The sequence below is a fragment of the Grus americana genome, chromosome 1 (assembly GCF_028858705.1).
Source record: "Grus americana isolate bGruAme1 chromosome 1, bGruAme1.mat, whole genome shotgun sequence".
Classification (NCBI taxonomy): domain Eukaryota; kingdom Metazoa; phylum Chordata; class Aves; order Gruiformes; family Gruidae; genus Grus; species Grus americana.
The window spans coordinates 202,713,516-202,734,873 of record NC_072852.1 but is presented as its reverse complement, the minus strand read 5'-3'; the positions used below and the strand labels follow the sequence as shown (position 1 = coordinate 202,734,873).

At 40.5% G+C, this 21,358-nt stretch overlaps 1 protein-coding gene across 9 annotated transcripts in view; it reads left to right on the top strand.

Moving 5' to 3' along the window:
• The window catches only part of GRIA4 (glutamate ionotropic receptor AMPA type subunit 4), a 235,175-nt gene that overhangs the window by 136,961 nt on the left and 76,856 nt on the right, over positions 1-21,358 (top strand). For all 9 annotated transcript variants that reach the window (XM_054836650.1, XM_054836716.1, XM_054836658.1 and 6 more), the window contains exons 5-7: positions 17,003-17,056; positions 19,034-19,192; positions 20,976-21,143. In XM_054836650.1, the coding sequence (XP_054692625.1) occupies positions 17,003-17,056; positions 19,034-19,192; positions 20,976-21,143 (381 nt within the window). The remainder of the gene's footprint in view (positions 1-17,002; positions 17,057-19,033; positions 19,193-20,975; positions 21,144-21,358) is intronic.

Here is a 21,358-nt window from a genome sequence, read left to right as displayed (position 1 = left end):
GCTGAATCAGATGTGGTGAGTTTAGCTAACACCTCTACAGGGCAAGCCCAAAAGCTAATTGAGTCCTCTTTCCATTAACTGCACAGGGAGAGGGGAGGAGTTAACACCTAATTTGCAACATACCTGTATATTAGCAAGTCATACAAGCATTTTTAGGAAGTGATTCATCTGGCTACTAATTTTGTGTGGGATGGGTTTTACCCAGGAAATGAGCTCTTCTGTACTTGTGCTGGTGTTTATTTGGGTTTTATTGCCCTTAAATCTATGCTAATCAAGTGAGAGCAGCTGGTTTTTGGGCATGTGGGTTTTTTCTTTTCTTGGTAGTGACTGCCCATATAGATATATATATAAAGATATATATAAATATATATATATAAATATATATATTTAAACTTGACCTAATTAAATTTGAATTCATATATTTCAGAACATTTCTGTGATTTTCCCAGATCATGTGAATTCTCTTCCTCCCCAATATGCCTGCAGATCCTCTCCATCCTTCCAAAAGAAGGTCGGTGTACAAACAGGAATGGGATTATAGCCAGGCTAGACAAAGTATGCAGAAGAGCTGCAGCTTTGCTGTCCATTGTGAAGGTCCTGGTCTTCTTAGACAGGCTGATCTGCGAGTAGACCTGGGGTGCTGGTTTGGGGCTCCAAAATGAAAGCACTTTGCCTTCAGCAATCAAGTGCTCCTTAAGGATGGGCAGACAGAAACAGTCTTGGACACAAAAACATTTGGTTTGCCAAAAATGGGATTGAAGCAAAAAGAGTCTAGCCCAATGTAGAAAATGCAAAATAACAGCCATTTTAAAATATCAACTGGTGAGTTTTTCCCTGTGCATGAAGGCTTTAATAACCTGTAGCAGACAGGTAAGGTGGCTTCACAAATGGGCTAAAAGTTGGCATGCCCTTCCCTGCATACACAGAGGAATTGATTAAGCTTCAGTGACTCTAATTAACTCAACTTCTTTCCTGCCTAGTTCTCCCCTAATTGAGAGCCTAAGTTGTGACTATACTGTAATACTTTGCAATGTACAAGTAAATGTTCTGCAGAACATTTAGGAAAAGTAATTAAATCTCAGTAATGAGACCGTAACTCAAAGTGCTTTGCCCTTAAATCTATGCTAATGAAGGGAGAGAAACTGGCTTGTGGGCTTGTGGGTTTCTTCTCAAGTGACTGCCCATATCTACATACACATTCACACTTCTCATGACTGTGGACCTCAAGCGGTGAAGACTGGAGAATTGTTTGCTGTCTGTGTTCAGAAAGTGAGCTCATGCACTGCTCCCCTGCCCATACCTGGTGCCCACTTATCTGACCTTCATCTATTGTGTCTTCTGCTCACTGTCCTCTCCCAGCTGCCTAACTGAGAAAATCGGCACCTTGCTGTTTCCTCACTTCTTGTGCAACTTTATTCTTACCATTTTTATTTCTTTTTGTCTCATATATTTTTCTTAGTTCATTAGTTTTATTTATTTATTTTGTCCTCTCCATGTGCCTTGGTGCGTGTGAAAGCTGCCGCCAGACTCTGTACCTGAGGCTTGTCTTCAGGGAGAATTTCTCTCCTGGAACCCAATGCTGTATCTGAAATCCAGGGTCCCCCTATGCACAACCCAGGGTGTGCACTTCTCATTGTATGATCTTCCTTTCAGGTTTTTATGTTTCTGTGGTGAGGTTGACATTTTGGCCAAGGGCCAAACCTGTATTCCTTTTAAGGGTGAAGTATAGAGAGATGGAGTTTCATTTTCGGATTTCTGTTCTAGACAGGGAGAGTAGGGCCAGCATTAAATTCAGGAGATGCATTCAGCCTGCACACAAGTGTTTATATCTGATTTGGTTGGATTGCCCTCTGCTGTCTTAGCCTCAGAAAAGGTTTCAGATCTTGCCTCTCAAGGCTATGCCAAGACTTACAAGACTGTGATGGTTTTCTTAATGAAGCTATGCTCCTCTTTGGTCATTCTCACCCACACAGAACCATACAGTCTCCAGTAGCAACTGGAGATATTTGGAGGTGATTGGAAATGTTTTGCTTGCTTTCTTTATTCATGCCAATTGGCATGGCTCAGCTCAAAGCCCTGTTTAAACACAACATTGGAGCAAGGCATCCATTTCTGCAGGGTCACAGAGTTGTTGCTTCGATTCATCAGTAAGACAGACAGCATCTTCAGCCTGTCTCAGTCAGTAGGTCTCCACCTACTCTCGAGAATCTGCTGTAACTTAAGCATATCAAGATAATTTTAGCTCTTTTTTAGACTTTATTCTCAGGATGGTGAAAAAACACCCTACCTCCTTAATATCTTACAACAGCCATAACCGGGAAAACTTTTTTGTTGCCTGTGACCAAAACTCCTCCTTTGCCTTCCTCTGGCAGACCTTGTCATCCTGCATTCCCAGGCTCTGAAAGACAGACCAAAACCATCAAGACTTTTGCCATAAGTGTTTTCTTCATTTGCCCACTTTAAATGGTAGACATGATTTGCCTTTGGGGAAGGCAAGCAGGTCCTGACCCATTTTAATTTACCAGTGTAGACCTGGTGTATGGCTGGTGGTGGTGTGGCTCTGGGCATGGACTGCTCCCTTGCTTTGGCCTCTCAGGGCAGTCTTGGCAGTGCTGGTGCTTTGGGCAGCTCCACAGTCCTTGACGCAAGGGGATGCAATGTTTGACATGATCACTGGTGCTCACCCCAAGGTATAACCACAAACCTGTGTGTGTCAGTGCTGCACGGGAGCAGCAAAAGCAGTAAAATGAAGATGGAAGGTGTCCCTGCCCATGGCAGAGGGCTTGGAACTAGATGATCTTTAACATCCCTTCAGACTCAAACCATTCTGTGATCCTATAACTTTATGAAGATCTATTTCATGTCAGCTTTCCCCAGAAGTTCCAGAAAGTGTGTTTCCATTTTGGAGAAAGCACATCTACTCTTAACAGTTATGGAGGACTCTTTGTGCATAACAGAATGTTTTCTAGAACCTCATAAGTGATCTCACTAAATCTGATGAAGTGTCTTTCCAGTTTACTTTCCTGGCTCTTTATTTCATCTGTTTATACACAGCCATAAGAAAAAAACATGCCACTTGTTTTTAATAAAAAAAAAAATAAACTATGGTAGCCCTTTATTTGTATTGCATAAGTGACTAGAAAACAGAGACAAAGCTCCATTTTCCTACATGCATGAAATTAGAGATTGTTTTTACCATTACCTTTCCAGCTTACCAGGACAAGAAAGAAAGAAGGAGCTAAAACAAAGACACAGAAAGATCAAATGACATCTCCACAGGTTTATATAACGTATATAGCTGATATAGCAGAATGCATTTCTAGTGATTCATATTCTTCTGTCAAGGACTGTTATGTCCTTGTTTATCAACATCCCTTTTTTCACAACACTTTCAGCAGGTGGTCTTTTAAAAGCACAAAAATATTCTGTTTGAATCAAAGGATGAAAGTCAGTGAGAGAGGCAGAAAATTGTCTGCTTGTGTGTCTCTTCTTTCCATGATGTGTTTCTAAAGTGCTCCCCTGAATTTAATGCAAAGAACTTCCTGCTTAAGATGAAATTAATACTTGAAACACATAGTAATGTTGTGATTTCTATTTCCTGCCAACTAATCCGCTAATACTGGCAGCAAACAATACAGCTTCTGAACAGTCCAGGCCAAAGTAGTCATTTACTGCATATGACAGTAAAGAGAATAAGGCCCATATGTTTCTCTCACTTTTCACTAAGAGTTCTCCCTCTTTTCTTACTCCTTCTTTGAATTTTATTTTGCTTCCTGCATTCTAAAATAGTGTATCTATTTGCATTTCTGGCTTATTCACCAAAAATCAGAAGTCAAGTCAACCTACAGATAAAGAGTGTATCTACCAAAATTAGAAAATCATTACTTTAATCTTATTATATGTTTACTGAATTTCTATTTGAAATACAGAACTCATGTTTCAAAATAAGTATGCCTACAAAATAAATGTGTTTTTATTTATTACTGAGAAACCCCAAACAAAGTTAATACCAAATACCTATTTAAGCTGACCTTAGGAAATCCCAAGTCAGGCTTCCCAGTTTAAAAAACTTATTATTTTTTTATTTCCATTTTTCTTCTCATATTATTTTATTCTCATTAGTATTTATTCAGTGCTTAATTTGTATCAGTACAATCTGAAGCAATCCAGAAGCTACATACAGCAGAATGAAGCAGTGTTTAGAATTACTAAAACATTAAGAAGTGAGGACTAACACCCCACGGATTTTGTGGGCTTTTTCTCTTAGACCACCGCTACCACCAGCACCATAAAAATCTTCTTCCCAAAAGTGTACTGAGAAAGCAAGAAATAGCACTTACTGTGGCTAATCCAGAAATATGTGCAAGTTGACAGTAACCATGTGCTGACTAGTAGCTGTCAGACAGGAAGTGTAGTGTCTGGGTGCTTCTTAGCCCTGTGGTTGCAAAAACATATGGGTCTCTGTCCTCCACCCTGCGGCCAGTATTAATAAGGACTGTACGGACTTAATGTCTGCGTTGGGTCTGGCTGAGATGGAGTTAATTTTCCCCACAGCAGCCCTCACAGTGCTGTGCTGTGCATTGGTAGTGAGCAAGGTGTGGATAACACACCGGTGTTATGGCTACTGCCGAGCAGTGCTGGCACACACCGAGGCTGTCTCTCCAACATTTCTCCCCGCCTCAGCAGCGGGCTGGGGGTGGGCAAGATCTTGGGAGGGGACACAGCCAGGACAGCTGACTCCAACTGACCAAAGGGATATTCCATACCATATGACATCTGGTCAGCAATAAGAAGCTGAGAGAAATGAGGAGAAAGTGGGGGCAATCATTATTTACAACATTTGTCTTCTGGAGCAACTGCTATGCGTGCTGAAGCCCTGCTTCCTGGGACGTGGCTGGACATCGCCTGCTGATGGGAAGTAGAGGATAAATCTGTTGTTTTTTCCTTTGCTTCCATGCATGGCCTTTTGCTTTATTAAACTGCCTTTATCTTGACCCACAAGTTTTTGTTCTATCCTATTTTTCTCCCTTCTCTTTTCTGCTGAGGGCAGTGATAGAGCGGCTTGGTGGGCACCTGGCATACAGCCAAGGTCAACCCACCACAGTGTCTTAGATGTCCTAGATGTCTTAGACTATGTCTTAGAGGCATTGTCTTCCTTTCAAATATGGCTGAAATTGCCAAATGTGTTGAAAAATATTTTACTGGAAAATTGATAGACAGACCCACAGACAACTCTGTAGCACAAATGTGATTTCCTTAGGAAAGAGGACTAAAAATATATAGCAAAACACACACATTTAAGGAAAAGTCATATCACTCTCAAGTTTTACTTGCATTTAGTTAGTTGGAATAATTTACCTTCAGTAAATACATGTCATAGATTTCTTTCGTTATTTCTTTGTTTGCTAACTTGCAAGCAAGAGTGAAGTGTAATAAAGCAATGAAATTGTGGTCAGATTTGAAGAATAACACAGAAAATCATTTTGAAGATTTCAGTGAACACATATGTTATTTGTTCAACCATCACATTTGTTCTTTTTACTTCTTCAGACACTAATAACACTTATTACTAGAGGAGACTGTCATTTGCTCAGCCGTAGCCGATCTCACAGCTATTACTTATAGTTTGTTCAGTGCTCAGAAATGTGTTCAGATATACAATGAAGTCAATGCTCCAAATAGATTTTACAATTAAGCTGAAAAGTGTAATATAAGAATCATTTAGATTGTGATGGATAGTTTTGTTAACTGTAAATACTTTAGCCCTTTTGGCTTTTTTTTTTTCCTTTTTGCTGTTAATCTCTATCAAAAGGTTATTTAAAATTATGTAAGGAAACTTTCAAAAGGATGAAATGCTGAAGTTGGAAGTTAACACTTACGGTCCTCCATTTCTTTCTCTGCCAGAATTCTCATTGTCAGCACACATTAAACAGTGCAGAGCAAATAAGGTACCAGAAAAAAGACTGGAGTCTTAGAGCTCTGAGATTTGGTTTTAGGCAGATTTTGGACCCAGTTTTGAAATTCAGACTATAAAGTACTGACATGAACAGTTCTATAAACAGAGTAACAGAATAATTAGGGTTGGAAGTGACCTCTGAAGGTCATCTGGACACTCCAGCTGCTCAAGGGGGCAAGCTCAGATCAGGTTACTCATCCAGTCAAATTTTGAACACTTCCAAGGATGGAGATCCCACAACCCTTTTATGACCTGTTTGAGTACTTGACTACCTCATGGTAAAAAAAAAAATCCTCATATCTAGCTGGAATTTCTTGTGTTGCAACCTATGTCCTTTGCCTTTTGTCCTATTGTTGTGCAGCTCCAGGAATAGTCAGATACCCTCTTCCCTACGCCATCCCATCGTATGGGTATTTATACATATTACTACATATCTGCCTGAGCCTTCTCTTCTCCAGGCTGAACAGTCCCAGATCTCTCAACTTCTCCTCATATGACAGACACCTCAAGTCCTCAGTCACCTTCATGGCCCTTCTCTGGACCTGCTCCAGTATGCCCTTGTCTCTCTTGTACTGGGGAGCCCAGCATTGAACACAGCACTCCAAATGTGTCTCACCAGTGCTGAGCAGAGGGGAAGGATCACCTCCTTCAACCTGCTGGCAGTGCAAACCAAGAGGCTGTTGGCTTTCTTTGCCATGAGGGTGCATGACTGGCTCATGATAAACTTGTCTGCCAGAACCCCCAGGAGCTTTCCTGCAAACCTTGTTCCTATCCAGAGTGTACCCAGACTCTCCTGCTATGTTCGTTGAGTCACGCTGAGAGTCAAGCCAAAAAATACGGCACAGATCTACACAGATGGGCTCATTTGTTTCTCATTACTCTGTTTGCACACCTATAGGCAGCTCTTGAGATAAAAATACCTTATGAGTGGGTGAACTGTATATCGTCTTGCATTGAAACAGCTAGAAGGAATACCAGGGTGATCAGATCAACCTCTGGGCTACTTTACGTCTAAGAAAATTCTTCACTAAGCCAGGCAACATGCTTCTCTAGCATTTTGATTCCTGATTCTCTGCTGCTGAATACTCTGCTGCTTCTTCCTAAATTCAAATAGTCCCGTTGGGCAGATTGTTACTAGGAATTGCGTTTGACTGTATCTCCATAATAACCTTAATGCAAAGCTTGGCAAAGCAAATTGAAAAATACTGTATTTGATTTTGCCTAGGACCTTTATGTTTACTTCTTTCTGAAAGACCACATTACTACTCCTAATTTCTGTTTTCTCAGGCTTTTTCATATGCAGTAACATTTGCAGTGTTTGTTTCTGTATTTGTACACACAGATACATACATAAGCACATGCACGTGGACTTATACGGGACTATTCAGCAAACAAATGTTTCTCCATTGTGCAAGAATGGCAATGGATTTCCTTTCTTTTTCTATCTGTATCAGCTCCATCCTCTCCTGCCCATCTCCACCCAAAAAAGTTCAAACCTCGGCACTCTGTGTGTTAGACATCTTCCAAGATGTCTGCTGTGAGCAGCATTTTCTTCTGAATTTTGCATAGAGAAACAGTTTTGCTGTCAGAGATCATCGGTCTGGCTCCTGGTCTACCAGACAGGCTGATTCCAGTCTTTTTTTCCCACTCCCTGCCCTCCGCTGCCTGTAAGAAGTAAACGGGATGTTTCCCATTACACAGGCACCACTTGTCTCAGCTCTGTCAGTGCTCTGTATCAGCAAGATCAAGTCTTGCTGCTCATCCAGGGCTGTATTTGCCTTTAAATACAGAGGTGAAAACTGCTGTGCAGCATCTGGCACATATTTAATGCTTCGATGTACACAGCTGAATTGATACATAATAATAAAAAGAATGTACATTGTACTTTGTAATATTAAACATGGATGTAAAGTTGTCACATAGCAAAGTATTAGTGTCGTTAATCTTATCTTGTAAAAATTACAAGATAATTTAATAAAAGCTAACAATCCTTATTAACAGCCATGATAGGGAAGTAGCTGCACAGTGTCTTGGACACTGTTCATAGCTGTCTAAAGAACTCAGTTTTTCAATGTGCTGTTTGACATGGCTGATCCTCAGCTTCCCTAGCCTTAAAGAGCCTTGAGATACGAAGCTGAAAAGTACCATGTATGTGTTAGCACTGAAAACCAAATCTCTCTGATGGGTAAAATGGAGCAGGCTGTCACAGCAAGATTGATTACTATTTTTACCGTCAAAATGAAAGCAAATAAATGTGTGAGTGGAGAAAAGTACAGAAGCTGACATATTCCACTCCTTCTTGGTCTGCTCTTAATATTTTGCCACAGGAGTGCTAAACCTGAAAAAGTAATGTTTGACTGCTGAATGTCTCTTAAATTAATCAAGTTGTAAATTTTGCTGGTTTTAAAAATGTGTTTTTTCTCATCTTAATTTCCAGTGTGTCTACTAACTGAAGCTAGCAACTGGCATTTTTGGAAATGGTATTTAGATAACTGGCATAATTAATTTAATATAATAATAATAAATCAAAACATAATTAATAAATTACAACGTAAAACTTACAGGAAGGCAGAAATTAACCAGACACATGAATTAAACAGAGTATTAGCTCAATCCCCCACAATTTCTTCTACTTTCCTGTTTTTCGTGAATGCAGCAGCACATTGGCACAAAGGATCACCAGCACAACACAGGTAAGTATTTATCAAGAGATTGCATTGCTTTTACACGTAGTTTAGTTGCGTAACAAGGATTTCTTTATCCTGTGACTCAGAAATGGCATGGACTTGCCTCGTCTCTCACTGTCTCCAGTTTTCCTCTATATCTTTTTGATTTCCATGAACAAAATGCAGGTTTAGTTCTGTGCACGCAGAACCACAGGAGCAAATCATTAGCCAAAGCATTTGGTATGTGCCCAGCACACAGTAGTTTGGGCTGGTAGCAGGACTGTTGGACTTACACTACATCAGGGACATAGTAGCAGCTCTCTGTGTATCTCTTCTAGTGTCCCAGGGGGCTTGGGAGATTCGTAAAGTGACTTTTCCCCATCATTCCTTTCTCTCCGTGCTTTTTTTCCCTAGAGGTCTACGGAGTTGCTTCTAAGCAGCACTGTAATGTCAATGCAAACTGATAGCTCTTCTCCTTGGGGGAGCTGGCTGCTGGCACCGCCACCAACGTCTTCCTCACTCTGCAGAGCCAGGAGGAGCCCTCTGCATAGGCTCATTTTCTGTGAAGCAACTCGAATTTTGCACACAATAGTAGTCCTGCACTGCACAGTATTAAAAACACATTTTGTTCCTGCACCACACAACTGATGAGGTTTGGACCAGGGAAATAGGCTGTTTCAGTTACTGAAAGAACAAATAGGTGGTAGAAGACAAAGGACAAATACAAATGTTTTGGGGGGTTTGTAAAGTGACCTTCTTCTTGCATCCTTCCTCTCTTTCCTCGCCTCCTTTTTCCCTACAAGTCTGCATATCCCATTTAGCTCTGAGTGAGCCTTTCACAGGAGTAGGCTTTGAATGCAAGCAACCTGAGCAGCAGAAGAAAGCAGCCAGCCACGCTCAGGGCACTGGTTAATGGCCTTTGAGCCACCTCTCCAGATGTTCTTCCCCCTCAGCTGCCCACACCACGCAGGGCTCTGCCCTGCCAGCTGGTCATGGGTGCGAGGGCTGTGTGGGAAGCACCCTTCCCCTCTGCTCAGCCATGCGTGGGGCAGATGTGTGCACCGCTGTGCCGGCTCAGTGCCTGCCTTCAGGACAGAGAAAGAAAGGCCAATTTGTATAGAGCCACTTCTGCTTTGTTTGTTGCCTTCTTTAACATCCTCTCTGCTGGCTGTAGGCTGTTAACAGTCCACCCTTTCCACAACAACAGTGCCCTTTCACGAGCACTGGCTGTTAAAATTAAGCTTGTTTCTCAATTGCTTTTTTATGGCTTTGTAGAAGATTTATCATTGCTTCAGATATTGTATAAAATCCCATTTCAGTTGTGGTTTATATCATCGCCATTTCTGCCACAGTATTTCAGGTCAGGTCTCAATCTTCCATCTTTAACAAGTCTCCACACTTTTTATATTGTGTTAGAGAGACTTCATTTTATTGCAGGTGTTCTTTTTCTTAAGGCAGTGGATTGTGACACAATAGCAAAGAGGAGAACCTTTGTTAAAGTCCCATTGGTAATGCACAGCTATCACCCTTTGAAGAGATTTAACTGAAAATAAGTCCTTTTCACTCCAGCTGTACTGACCTCCATCTTCTGGAAATCATAACAAGGGACATTTCCTGCTACAAAAGTTAAACATTCTTTTAAAATGAGTTATATGCAATATCCATTTCACAGTAGTAGAGAACAGAGGATGACTTGGGGCCTGGTTCTCTGTTCAGATGCTGATGTAAGTCTGGAAATGGTTTTATCAAAGATGGTGAACTTGCCATTCCCGGGGAAAAAAAAAAAAAAAGAAAAGAATCAAAGCAGACACTGGTAGCTCTTCTTTTCGATAGTGGAATAGTTTCTGAATTTCCTAGGCCAGGCTATTGTTCAGCTAAATGGAAAGAACGGTATTGTATGATAAAGTCAGAAAGTTCAGAGTTTTGTCTAAAGCCTAAGTTGGATTCAGATCTCACTGGCCCTGCTTTTACCACACTTTAAAGTCAGTGGTATAATTCTAGTTACTTTTGATTACCACTGGAATCACTGAAATCAGAATAAGGCATTTTGTTAATTGCAGTATGGTAGATCAGCAACTAAAAATTCTCACAATGAGATGTTCTTTTTAGTTTCTTATACATAAATGCATTTGGTAATGCCTAAGGCTGATGACGTTTCCCCCCCCCCCCCCCAAAGTTCACCTTTCTGAGGACACTCACATACAGAATGATATTTGGGAAAAAAAAGTTGCATTAGATTCCTAAACAACCTCGATACCCTTAATATTAATGGCCTTAATATTTCATTTACTTTGATTCTATCCTGTTGCATTTACTGAAATGAAATATTCACTGATAGTGTGACTGCTGGATAATACATGGAATGGCTCTTGTTGTCTTTCCTGTTAATGGTAATTTGGGAAGCAGATTGTATTTTCTTATTCATTCTTCTTCAGAACAGTGTTGATTTTTTAACAACTTCTTCAGTCATTGAATTAAAACATGCAAATCAATATACAAAAGCCAGTGCAGCATCCTGCTTTCCTCTGGTTTCATCCTTCCCCAAAGAAGTCACAAATCAGTTCACTCTTCCCAACACCTTCTGCCCAAAATCTCCCTGAGCAAGCTGAGGTCACCTTAAACTCATGCAACAAAAACCAGGTGCAATATCTGTGTGTAGTGTTTAAGGAAAAGTCAGAGTGGTAGTACAGAATGAAAATAAATGTTTAGAAGGTGTAAATGAAGAAGTGCTATGTGAGGGAAAGGAATGGTTCTGATCCCACTCGGGTTGCTGACACTAGGACGGTTTTGAAGCAAAGCATCCTGAAGCAATGAAAAGGACAGTTACACATAGAAAGGGTCTTCCCTGACCTGCCATGACCCTGACCTACCGTATCAGTGGTTTCATGGTGTGTCACTCCTTTTGTGACTGGCAAAGCCCATCTTGGATGCCTAGCCCCGTCTCAGATTTTGCAGCTGGCCAGGGTGAGAGCCAAGCTAGAACTCCTGTTCCCCGGGCAGAGCCACCATGGGTGCTTGAGGCAGCATTGCCCTATCCTCAGGACCTCCCTTTTGAAATGAAGACGGTTCCACTGCTTAACCTTGTGCTGTACATGTACCTGCCACCTGCCCCACGGATGCTTAGGGCCTGTCTAAGAGAGTGGGAGCCACAGGCACACAGAGCATCTTAGTTGGTGGCAGGAACGTGCTCTTTCGAAGTGAATCTCCTGATTGCAGCCCTTTACCGTGCTGTGTTTCACATCAAGGGCAGATCCAAAATACATGAATTGGAGTGGTTGAGGTCTCATCTCTGTTAAAGCTCTAGTCACTGCTAACCAGCTAAAGAATAGAGAAGAAAAGTGTGAGAATTTGCATTCTAGACTGAGTAGCTGTCAGAAACTCCTTCTCTTGTTATGAAACTTAAGTTCATCTCCTCAGTTTATCTCAGTGCAGAAGTACAGTATAGAGAAAGGTGGTTCTTCAGGTAGCAAGAATTCATATCCTATTTTATAGATCATAATCTGCAGCTTTCAGTATTTGAGAAAGAAAGGTGACTATATATTTTGGATATTCAAAAGTATGAGATGCTCACAGAAAGTTGTTTCACTAAACAGACACTATTTTCCTAAATCATAAGCAATTCCTGGTTTGCAAACTGTGTGATCAATAACCACAAACATTTTCAAATTCAAAATCAGAATTTTATCCAATTTTGGTTGGAAATACAAGCCATATAGCATCATTTCTCTTCTCTGTCTGCATGACCAACATTCCTAGGGTGAAATTTGTCTTAGCTAACATTAGGGATATAAAATGTAGGTGTCTACATCAGAGATAATCATCATCAACTCTTTTTGTAGCCAGTGCAGAAAAATATGCACTTTCAGGGCACGAGTTGTCTAATTAATTTTAGACATGTGCTTTAGGATAAGGTGAATGATTTCCTCAAAGTGCCTGATCTTTCCACTGACTATAAAGGAAATTAAGACAACTAGATGATACATAAATGCGTACCTTTATCACTCACCCTAAGAGACAAGTTTTAAGAGAATACACTGAAAAATTCAAATGTATTTTTCAAAAATATTCAGTATTGTTCATATTAAATCCAGGAATTCTGCAGTCATTTCTACATGCATTTGCTAGGAGCAAGCACAGAAGCAAATCTAATCATTTGCAGTATTTCCTCATTTTGGCTGTGACAACTATGGACATGTATCTAACGTACCTCAATGGCTGCAGGTCGATCACGTGGTTGTTTTATTTGACTGATACGTTGTAATGATCATCACAATTTTGTGTTATGAAACCAAACCAGAGAACAGATCACTAAAGGTGTTAATTGCCCAAGCTATGTCAGCTTCCAAGAGCTCAAAGGCAGCTGCAGTGATTTGCACAAGCTGAGGATCTGATTATCATGTCATGTACATCTTAAATCATGTCAGTCCACTTACATTCAAACTGTGATATGGTAGTTATTTAAAAATGTGAGGGTTTAATCTGTATCAGTTTCCTGATAATGGGGAGGCAAACATATTTTCATTACCATGCATTGCTGAAGGAGTACAGATGTAAAAGCATTGCTGGTGTCAGGGATCACATCCCCATTGAAACCACTGAACTCTCTTGTGCCAGCAGGGATTTGAACCCTTCGTATTCAGTGGCAAAAAATGGCTTGACAGCACCCTCCTCACATGTGTTGAGTTAGTGACAGGGAAAAGTGTGATTTCTCCTGCCACTGCCCCTCAATAAAATGGTAGCAATGGTATTTAATCACTGATCGTCATGACAGTTTGACTGAGTCCAAAATAAGCAATTCATTTATGTGAAGGGTGACAATCTGGTCATGGTGTGGGGGTGGGGCAGTATCTTTTCGGGGTTTTTTCAGCTTATGTTTTGCTTTTTAAATAGGATCATTTTAGCTACAGACTATAAATATGAAACTGAGGTTGAGAAATAAGAACAAAATTATAACAGACAAATTGCTTATTCACTTTATTACTTTACAAGTAATCCCCGTGGATGAACGAGGAGCTCCTGGGCAAAGTCAAACAAAAAAAAGGAAGCCTACAGAGGGTGGAAGCAAGGGCAGGTAGCCTGGGAAGAATACAGAGAAACTGTCTGAGCAGCCAGGGATCAGGTTAGGAAAGCCAAAGCCCTGATAGAAATTAGTCTGGCCAGGGATGTCAAGGACAAGAAGAAAAGCTTCTATAGGTATGTTAGTGAGAAAAGGAGGATGAGGGAAAATGTGGGTCCCCTCCGGAATGAAATGGGTGAACTGGTTACCCAGGATATGGAGAAGGCTGAGCTACTCAGCGACTTCTTTGCCTCAGTCTTCACTGGCAAATGCTTGAGCCACACTGCCCAGGTCACAGAAGGCAGGGACTGGGAGAATGCAGAACTGCCCACTGTAGGAGAAGATCAGGTTTGAGAATATCTAAGGAACCTGAAAGTGCACAAGTCCATGGGACCTGATGAGTTGCATCCATGGGTCTTAAGGGAACTGGCGGATGAAGTGGCCAGGCCACTCGCCATCATATTTGAGAAGTCCTGGCAGTCTGGCGAAGTTCCCACCGATTGGAAAAGGAGAAACATAACACCCATTTTTAAGAAGGGGAAAAAGGAAGACCCAGGGAACTACAGGCTGGTCAGTCTCACCTCCGTGCCTGGCAAGATTATGGAGCAGACCCTCCTGCAGACTATGCTCAGGCACATGGAAAACAAGGAGGTGATTGGTGAGAGGCAACATGGCTTCACTAGGGGCAAATCGTGCCTGACAAATTTGGTGGCCTTCTATGATGGGGTTACAGCGTCGGTGGAGAAGGGAAGGGCAACTGACATCATCTACCTGGACTTGTGCAAAGCACTTGGCACTGTCCCGCACGACATCCTTGTCTCTAAATTGGAGAGACACGGATTTGATGGATGGACCACTCGGTGGATAAGGAATCGGCTGGATGGTCGCACTCAAAGAGTTGTGGTCAATGGCTCAATATCCAAGTGGAGAACGGTGATGAGTGGTGTTCCTCAGGGGTCGGTACTGGGACCGGTGCTGTTCAACATCTTTGTCGGCGACATGGACAATGGGATCGAGTGCACCCTCAGCAAGTTTGCCGACGACACCAAGCTGTGTCGTGTGATCGACACTCTGGAGGGAAGGGATGCCATCCAGAGGGACCTTGACAGGCTGGAGAGGTGGGCCCGTGCGAACCGCATGAAGTTCAACAAGGCCAAGTGCAAGGTCCTGCACATGGGTCAGTGCAATCCCAAGCACGACTATAGGCTGTGCTAGGAATGGATTGAAAGCAGCCCGAGTAGAAGGACTTGGGGGTGTTGATGGATGAGAAGCTCAACATGAGCCAGCAGTGTGTGCCTGCAGCCCAGAAAGCCAACCGTGTCCTGGGCTGCATCAAAAGAGGTGTGACCAGCAGGTCCAGGGAGGTGATCCTGCCCCCCTACTCCGCTCTTGTGAGACCCCACCTGGAGTATTGCGTCCAGCTCTGGGTGCCCCAGTACAAGAAAGACATGGAGCTGTTGGAGAGAGTCCAGAGGAGGCCACAAGGTTGATTAGAGGGCTGGAGCACCTCTCCTGTGAGGACAGGCTGAGAGAGTTGGGCTTGTTCAGCCTGGCAGCTTCGGGGAGATCTAATTGCAGCTTACCAGTACCTGAAGGGGCCTACAGGAAAGCTGGTGAGGGACTGTTTATCAGGGAGTGTAGTGACAGGACAAGGGGTAATGGGTTTAAGCTGAAGGAGGGTAGATTTAGATTAGATGTTAGAAAGAAATTCTTCACTGTGAGAGTGGTGAGGCACTGGAACAGGTTGCCCAGAGAAGCTGTGGAGGCCCCATCCCTGGAAGTGTTCAAGGCCAGGTTGGATGGGGCTTTGGGCAACGTGGTCTAGTGGAGGGTGTCCCTGCCCATGGCAGGGGGGTTGGAACTAGATGATCTTTGAGGTCCCTTCCAACCCAAACCATTCTATGATTCTATGATTCTATAAAAATAATGAAATTAAAACAGTTCTGAGAAGATGCTTATGCCACATCAGTTTGATTTTCCCTTCCACTCTGCTGTAGAAGCAAATTGACTTACTGGAACAACAGAGCCAGGAATCAAGCATTTCCAAGTCTTAATCCAGATTTAGATCCTGGATCATTGGGTGTCTTTGGCCAAATTATTTAGTGCTTCAGCAACTTGTCTCTCATCTCCAAAATGTGATCTAATTATTTTTTGCTACACTGGGAAAAGGGGCTGTAAGACTAAGTGAATGTTTGTTGTGTCTTTTGCACATGAGGTGTGATCAATGAAGGGAAGAAGTTGCGACCTCTTCAGGACAGGGCCTAGAGTTAAGATTTTGAAGCAGGAAAGGAGACAGTTCTATAAGTTTCCCATTAGTTATTGAGTAGACTGGACCGCATAGAAAAATTTTGCCTCTATCTTATTTATTTATTTAAAGGAAGCTAAAATGCTTTGTGGAGATGAGTACATGAGGAGAAAAACCCACATATTTGGGCTGCAAGCAGACTTTTTCTGAGTGGTGAAGTATCTAAAGAGTTAAAAGGACTCTTTTACTAGTATTAAATGCAAGCTGCATGTTGCAGGTATTACTGTTAGTTTCTTTAGTAAAACCAGCTTTAATCTGTGATGAAACTATGAACAGCATTTTCTACTGACAAAATATTCCCTCCTCATTTTTTATTTTTAGCACATTAAATAAGAGACATTCCATCATAGGAATGGCAATAATTTTGATGCAAGGCATGGGTTGACATAGTTTTTGTCTAAACTCTGTTGTTGATCTTGCCATTTAAGGACTGTAGCAGCTGTGCATCATGATTCTTCCCTTTTTACATCACTTGATGTCATATTTTGGTTAAACAATCAAGGGCAGCCTCACTGTCCATTCTTGTGCTGTCCTTGCTCATGCCCATCCTCAAAAATCTTTAACATATTACTAAGAGCTGAATAACACTTGTAGTACTTGACCACCTCAAGGGAAAATAGCTTTGATCCCAAGACATGAAAACCCAGTTTGATTCATAAATTCTGCACTTATTTAAAATGAAAAGGTACATCAATGGGTAGGCTTTCCAGCTAATATGTGACCTCTTTCTGAATTTGTATCCCACAGATAATTGCTCTATTTGATAAAATAGTATATGACAGTAGCATTTTCAATCATATGGAGGATACTCAGATTACCAGTTCATTACTTTACTCACTTTCATTTTAACTTCTTCCCATGATTAAGCACCTGGAAAGTTATAGCTATCTTATTAGAGAAAGACTCTCAACATTATATTACTGATGGTATGTAATTTAGATTTTATATCTATCTGTGAAAGCATTTTTCTAGAGAAAACAGTATGACATTGGGGTTTTTTTCTTCTTTCTCTCCCACAGATTGTGAGCGTGGGAAAGCATGTTAAAGGATACCATTATATTGTTGCCAACCTGGTAAGATACTTTTCTAGAATTATACCCCCGCTCCGCAAGTGAAACACTCAGTTTTGCTTTGAAGTTATAGCATTTCACACAACATTTGCCGTTTGTCACTGATATGTGGTTGCGCATAATATATTCTTTATGGTGCGTAAAAGAACTGGTTTTGTTGTTACAGCCATCTAGACAAGAAGGGCACAATGTTACCCTCTTAAATTTTATCAAAATCAATGTAGCATAAAGGACTGCTAAGTGTATCTTGTGGCTGAATTAGAATTTACAGAACTACACTATGATTTTTGACATCTTTTTAATATTACTAACACAACAATTCTCAAGGTAACTTTTCTACATTCTCCAGGGAATATTCGTTTTGCTGTAAGAACAGCCATTTCCAGTTAAATTACTAGTTCATTGTTTTAACTCTAAGTCTAAACTGCACATTCACAAAAATAATGTTCAGAAGAGGGCAGAGAAAGAGTAAATACAATATTTTATTATTAAAATAACCCATTCTTTAAGCTGAAATACCTGCCTGGCCAAGCACAGTGAATATAGGACAGAGTCTAATGTATACTTTAAATAGTTTTTTTTTACTCTACCTCAAGGATTTTTAGTTAACATGAAATGTTTTATTGTGCTTTGCTGTACTTCTACCTTAAGATCACTTTAGATTATTTTTAAGACCTCAGGCATTTTAAATGAGGCATGTCTATTGTCTTAGGTCTTACAAGTTAGATTTTCAGCATTACAAATTTATAGTTCCCCAACTAACTTTTCCCATGCAAAATACTTGCTGTAAACAAGGAATCAGACGTGGCAGTGAACTGCTGGTGGGATATACAGTGGAGACAGGCACATCTACTCATTACTTCAGCAGGGACACACGTTTCTAACTACTGGCTGTTCAATAATGTGGGTAATATGACTTCCTGATGCCTCACCTTTTATATTGACTGTCAGTATCCTTCAGGACATGAATCGAATCTCTGTCCTTAACAGGTTTTTCCCCTGGGGTATTGGGTCAGTACCCCACTTTTTTTTTTCCTAAATCTTTCTTTTTTGAGTGTGATAATACACTTCTGTTTGCACTGATAAATGCTGATCAGAGGAATTTAATAAAATAAAAATAAGCACCTCTGAGATAGCATTAAACATAGCAGCTAGGAAAGCAGCAGAAAGATTCAAGCTTGCTTCTTAGCCCACTTTAGCAGTTTTCACTATGCAGTTTCTTAAGTTCAGTTGTGTCTCTAAAAGCAAATTTTACTAAAGAATTTGTCTTTATACATGCTGAACAGATTAGTCTGAGAAACTAATAAATCAGGAAGTATGTGTACTTAATTTTGTCTGTCGATGTTGAGGGTCACTCTAGACTTTCAATATATAGCAGATCTGAGAATTACCACCATCATATTTCACAAAAGTGGGATTCTGATGTTATGTTTTCCTTGCCTTAACAGTGAGATCCTCAAGCACTGTTTCTGCCTTCTAATGTCTATTATATTATCTCATTATTTCAGACACCTTCAGCCTAAACAATGAATCCTGGAATAAATGTATTTACACAATAGTGTTGTTCATTTTGCAAACATGCAAAGAAACAGGGATATATTGGTTAAAGCACTAGTACAGTGCTCATTCAAATCTGCCAACTTTGATGGAAATTGGATTAAGGCTTTAATATTCTGCAGGCACTTTTCATTTCATCTGCCAAAAGCATTTCTGTAAAAACTGTCTGCCATTCCCAGCAATGTGTTGCTTAGCTGTCAAAAGCACCCTAACAATAATGTGAGAAATATTTTTTTTGTTTTGTTTCATTCTTTATTACACAAATGGAAATTATCAACAAAGGTTCAACATTATTCTCTGATTTTAAGTTTTGGCTTCTCATGGAAACCTGCTGCTGTACATTCTTTATGCTGCCTTGCTGACCTAGAACAGATTGGACCCACAGGGTACAAGGGCAAACAAAATCTTAAATTGATTTTCTAGGGATTCAAAGATATTTCTCTGGAAAGATTTATGCATGGAGGAGCCAATGTGACTGGATTTCAGCTAGTAGATTTCAGTACCCCGATGGTAACTAAGCTGATGCAGCGCTGGAAGAAGCTGGACCAGAGAGAATACCCAGGATCTGAGACCCCACCAAAGGTACTGGCTGATCTGAAGTACTACCAAAGATATCACTCAAGTGTTCTAATTTCTGATTAACACTGTTAAATACATGAATATTTAGGCAGAGGAGGAGGCAGTTGATCTTACTATTACTAGCAACTAATTATGCCTATCCTTATGATTATATGATAGAAACACAAACTGCAACACATTTCACTGATGTACTTTCATGTCCTTTGTCACTTATTCTCCAACTTCACCCCTTTAGTGACAGGAATTAAAGGTCAAATGCTTAACTGACAACTTAATTTCAACCAATTCTACATGAATTAGTCTAATTATCTAGATTCACTTAGAGTGCAGAGCTTTCCTGACAGCTGAATTCTTCTGTATATGAGATGTAACCACAACTGTAAATTTACTACCCTTAAATTTTTATTTGGACTTCCCTCTGGAAATTCTGTCTGCCTCAAAACCTGGTGTAGTAATCACTTTCAGGCATCATCTTACAGTGAAATTACATCCCAGTGTTCCTCTATTCTAATCCCTCACAGATGGATAACAAAATATTTCTCTCACCTATAATTTTCTTCGCAGGCAAATCACAGCATAGCTATAAATATGACTTCATCAAAATAGTTCTTTTATTATATGTACTAATGCATATCAGACCTAGTTGAGACTGAGCTCCTTTGTGCTGGGCACTGTGCAAAGATAAGCAATCAGCCCTGCCTTGGCTGGGAGATTGGTAGGTTGGCAAAGTCTAGAGAAAATATCAACATGGATAATACAAAGCATAGCTACATAATTCAGTGAATATTCAAGAAATTTATGTTCTGGAGGAAAAAAACAGCCAAGGATGCTGTGGGCTATGGAGTGCAGACATCCCCAAGTACTGGTGACAGGAACAATTCAGCCTATAGGAGTCCTTGTCACATGAACAGAATTGTGCTGCCTCCTTCTGAGAAGTCAGCATGATTAATCTGAATCGCACGCAATTCGCCTATAGATAATGAAAATTTGAGATGAAAAAGATAAGCCATGTCCCAAAGAGCTTATAATATACAAGACAAAGGAAAGGAAGGAAATTAGACTTGAATAAGTGAATTTAAATTTTGGAAGTTACAGGGCATATCAATAGCAGCCCTGGGCATGTGAACAACTTCTCCTGGTGCAGTATGTTCATCCGAGGACCATACTGAGAAAATGCCCCTTTGTTTACATGGCTCCAGGCTAACATCTGTTGAAGACTTGCTCTACACATTTCATTTGACATGTTCTCAACCTAAAGCCATTAATGTACTTAGTGTAGAAACACAGACCATTCAGTGCCCTATGTCATCCAGAGAGCCAACATAGGGTTTCCAATAGGAAGAACATACCCTGGATCATTCTTAACAATTCCAATAGCCTGGATGTCTGCTCATTAGCCATGCATATTTTCAGTTATATTTTCTCAGTGAATTACTGTTTCTTTCTTTTCGTTTGAGTAAGTTGGGTTCCCTAATGTATAAGACAAATGAAAAAAAAAATTAAGACTTGAATGTCTCCAGTTTAATTTGTTTCTTTTAATAATTCTTCAGAGGCTGATTTCTCTACCCTTAAGAAACACAGTTTTAAAGCTGGAGCTACTGAAATGTACTCTTCTCAGTCCTGCATTTGTTCCTTAGACAAAATTGCTTTTGATTTTGAGGAGAGCTTTTTTCTAAATGAAGGTGTAGAAATTGCTGCATAATGAATCAAACTAGAAATATCTGAGACAGCTGATTTTTGTAAAGAGATATCAACTCTAAAGCGGTCTCTTTGTCCGTCTGTTTAGTATACATCTGCATTAACATATGATGGAGTACTCGTGATGGCTGAAACTTTCCGTAATCTTAGAAGACAGAAAATTGATATTTCAAGGAGAGGAAATGCTGGTGATTGTCTTGCTAACCCTGCAGCCCCATGGGGTCAAGGAATTGATATGGAGAGGACATTAAAACAGGTAAGGATAGGCTTTATTCTAGTGATCTTTGTGAATATTGGATAGTAGTTGTACACTGTATGATTTTTAATATATTATAGACAAGGGTACTAATGGGAGAGTAGAAATTTATTTTTCAGTTGTCATTTGGAAACAGCTGGGGCTGTTCTAGTTGTTCTGTTTATAATGTGGAATGAAGATAGACGCGAACTGCTACTATTTGAAACTACTATTAG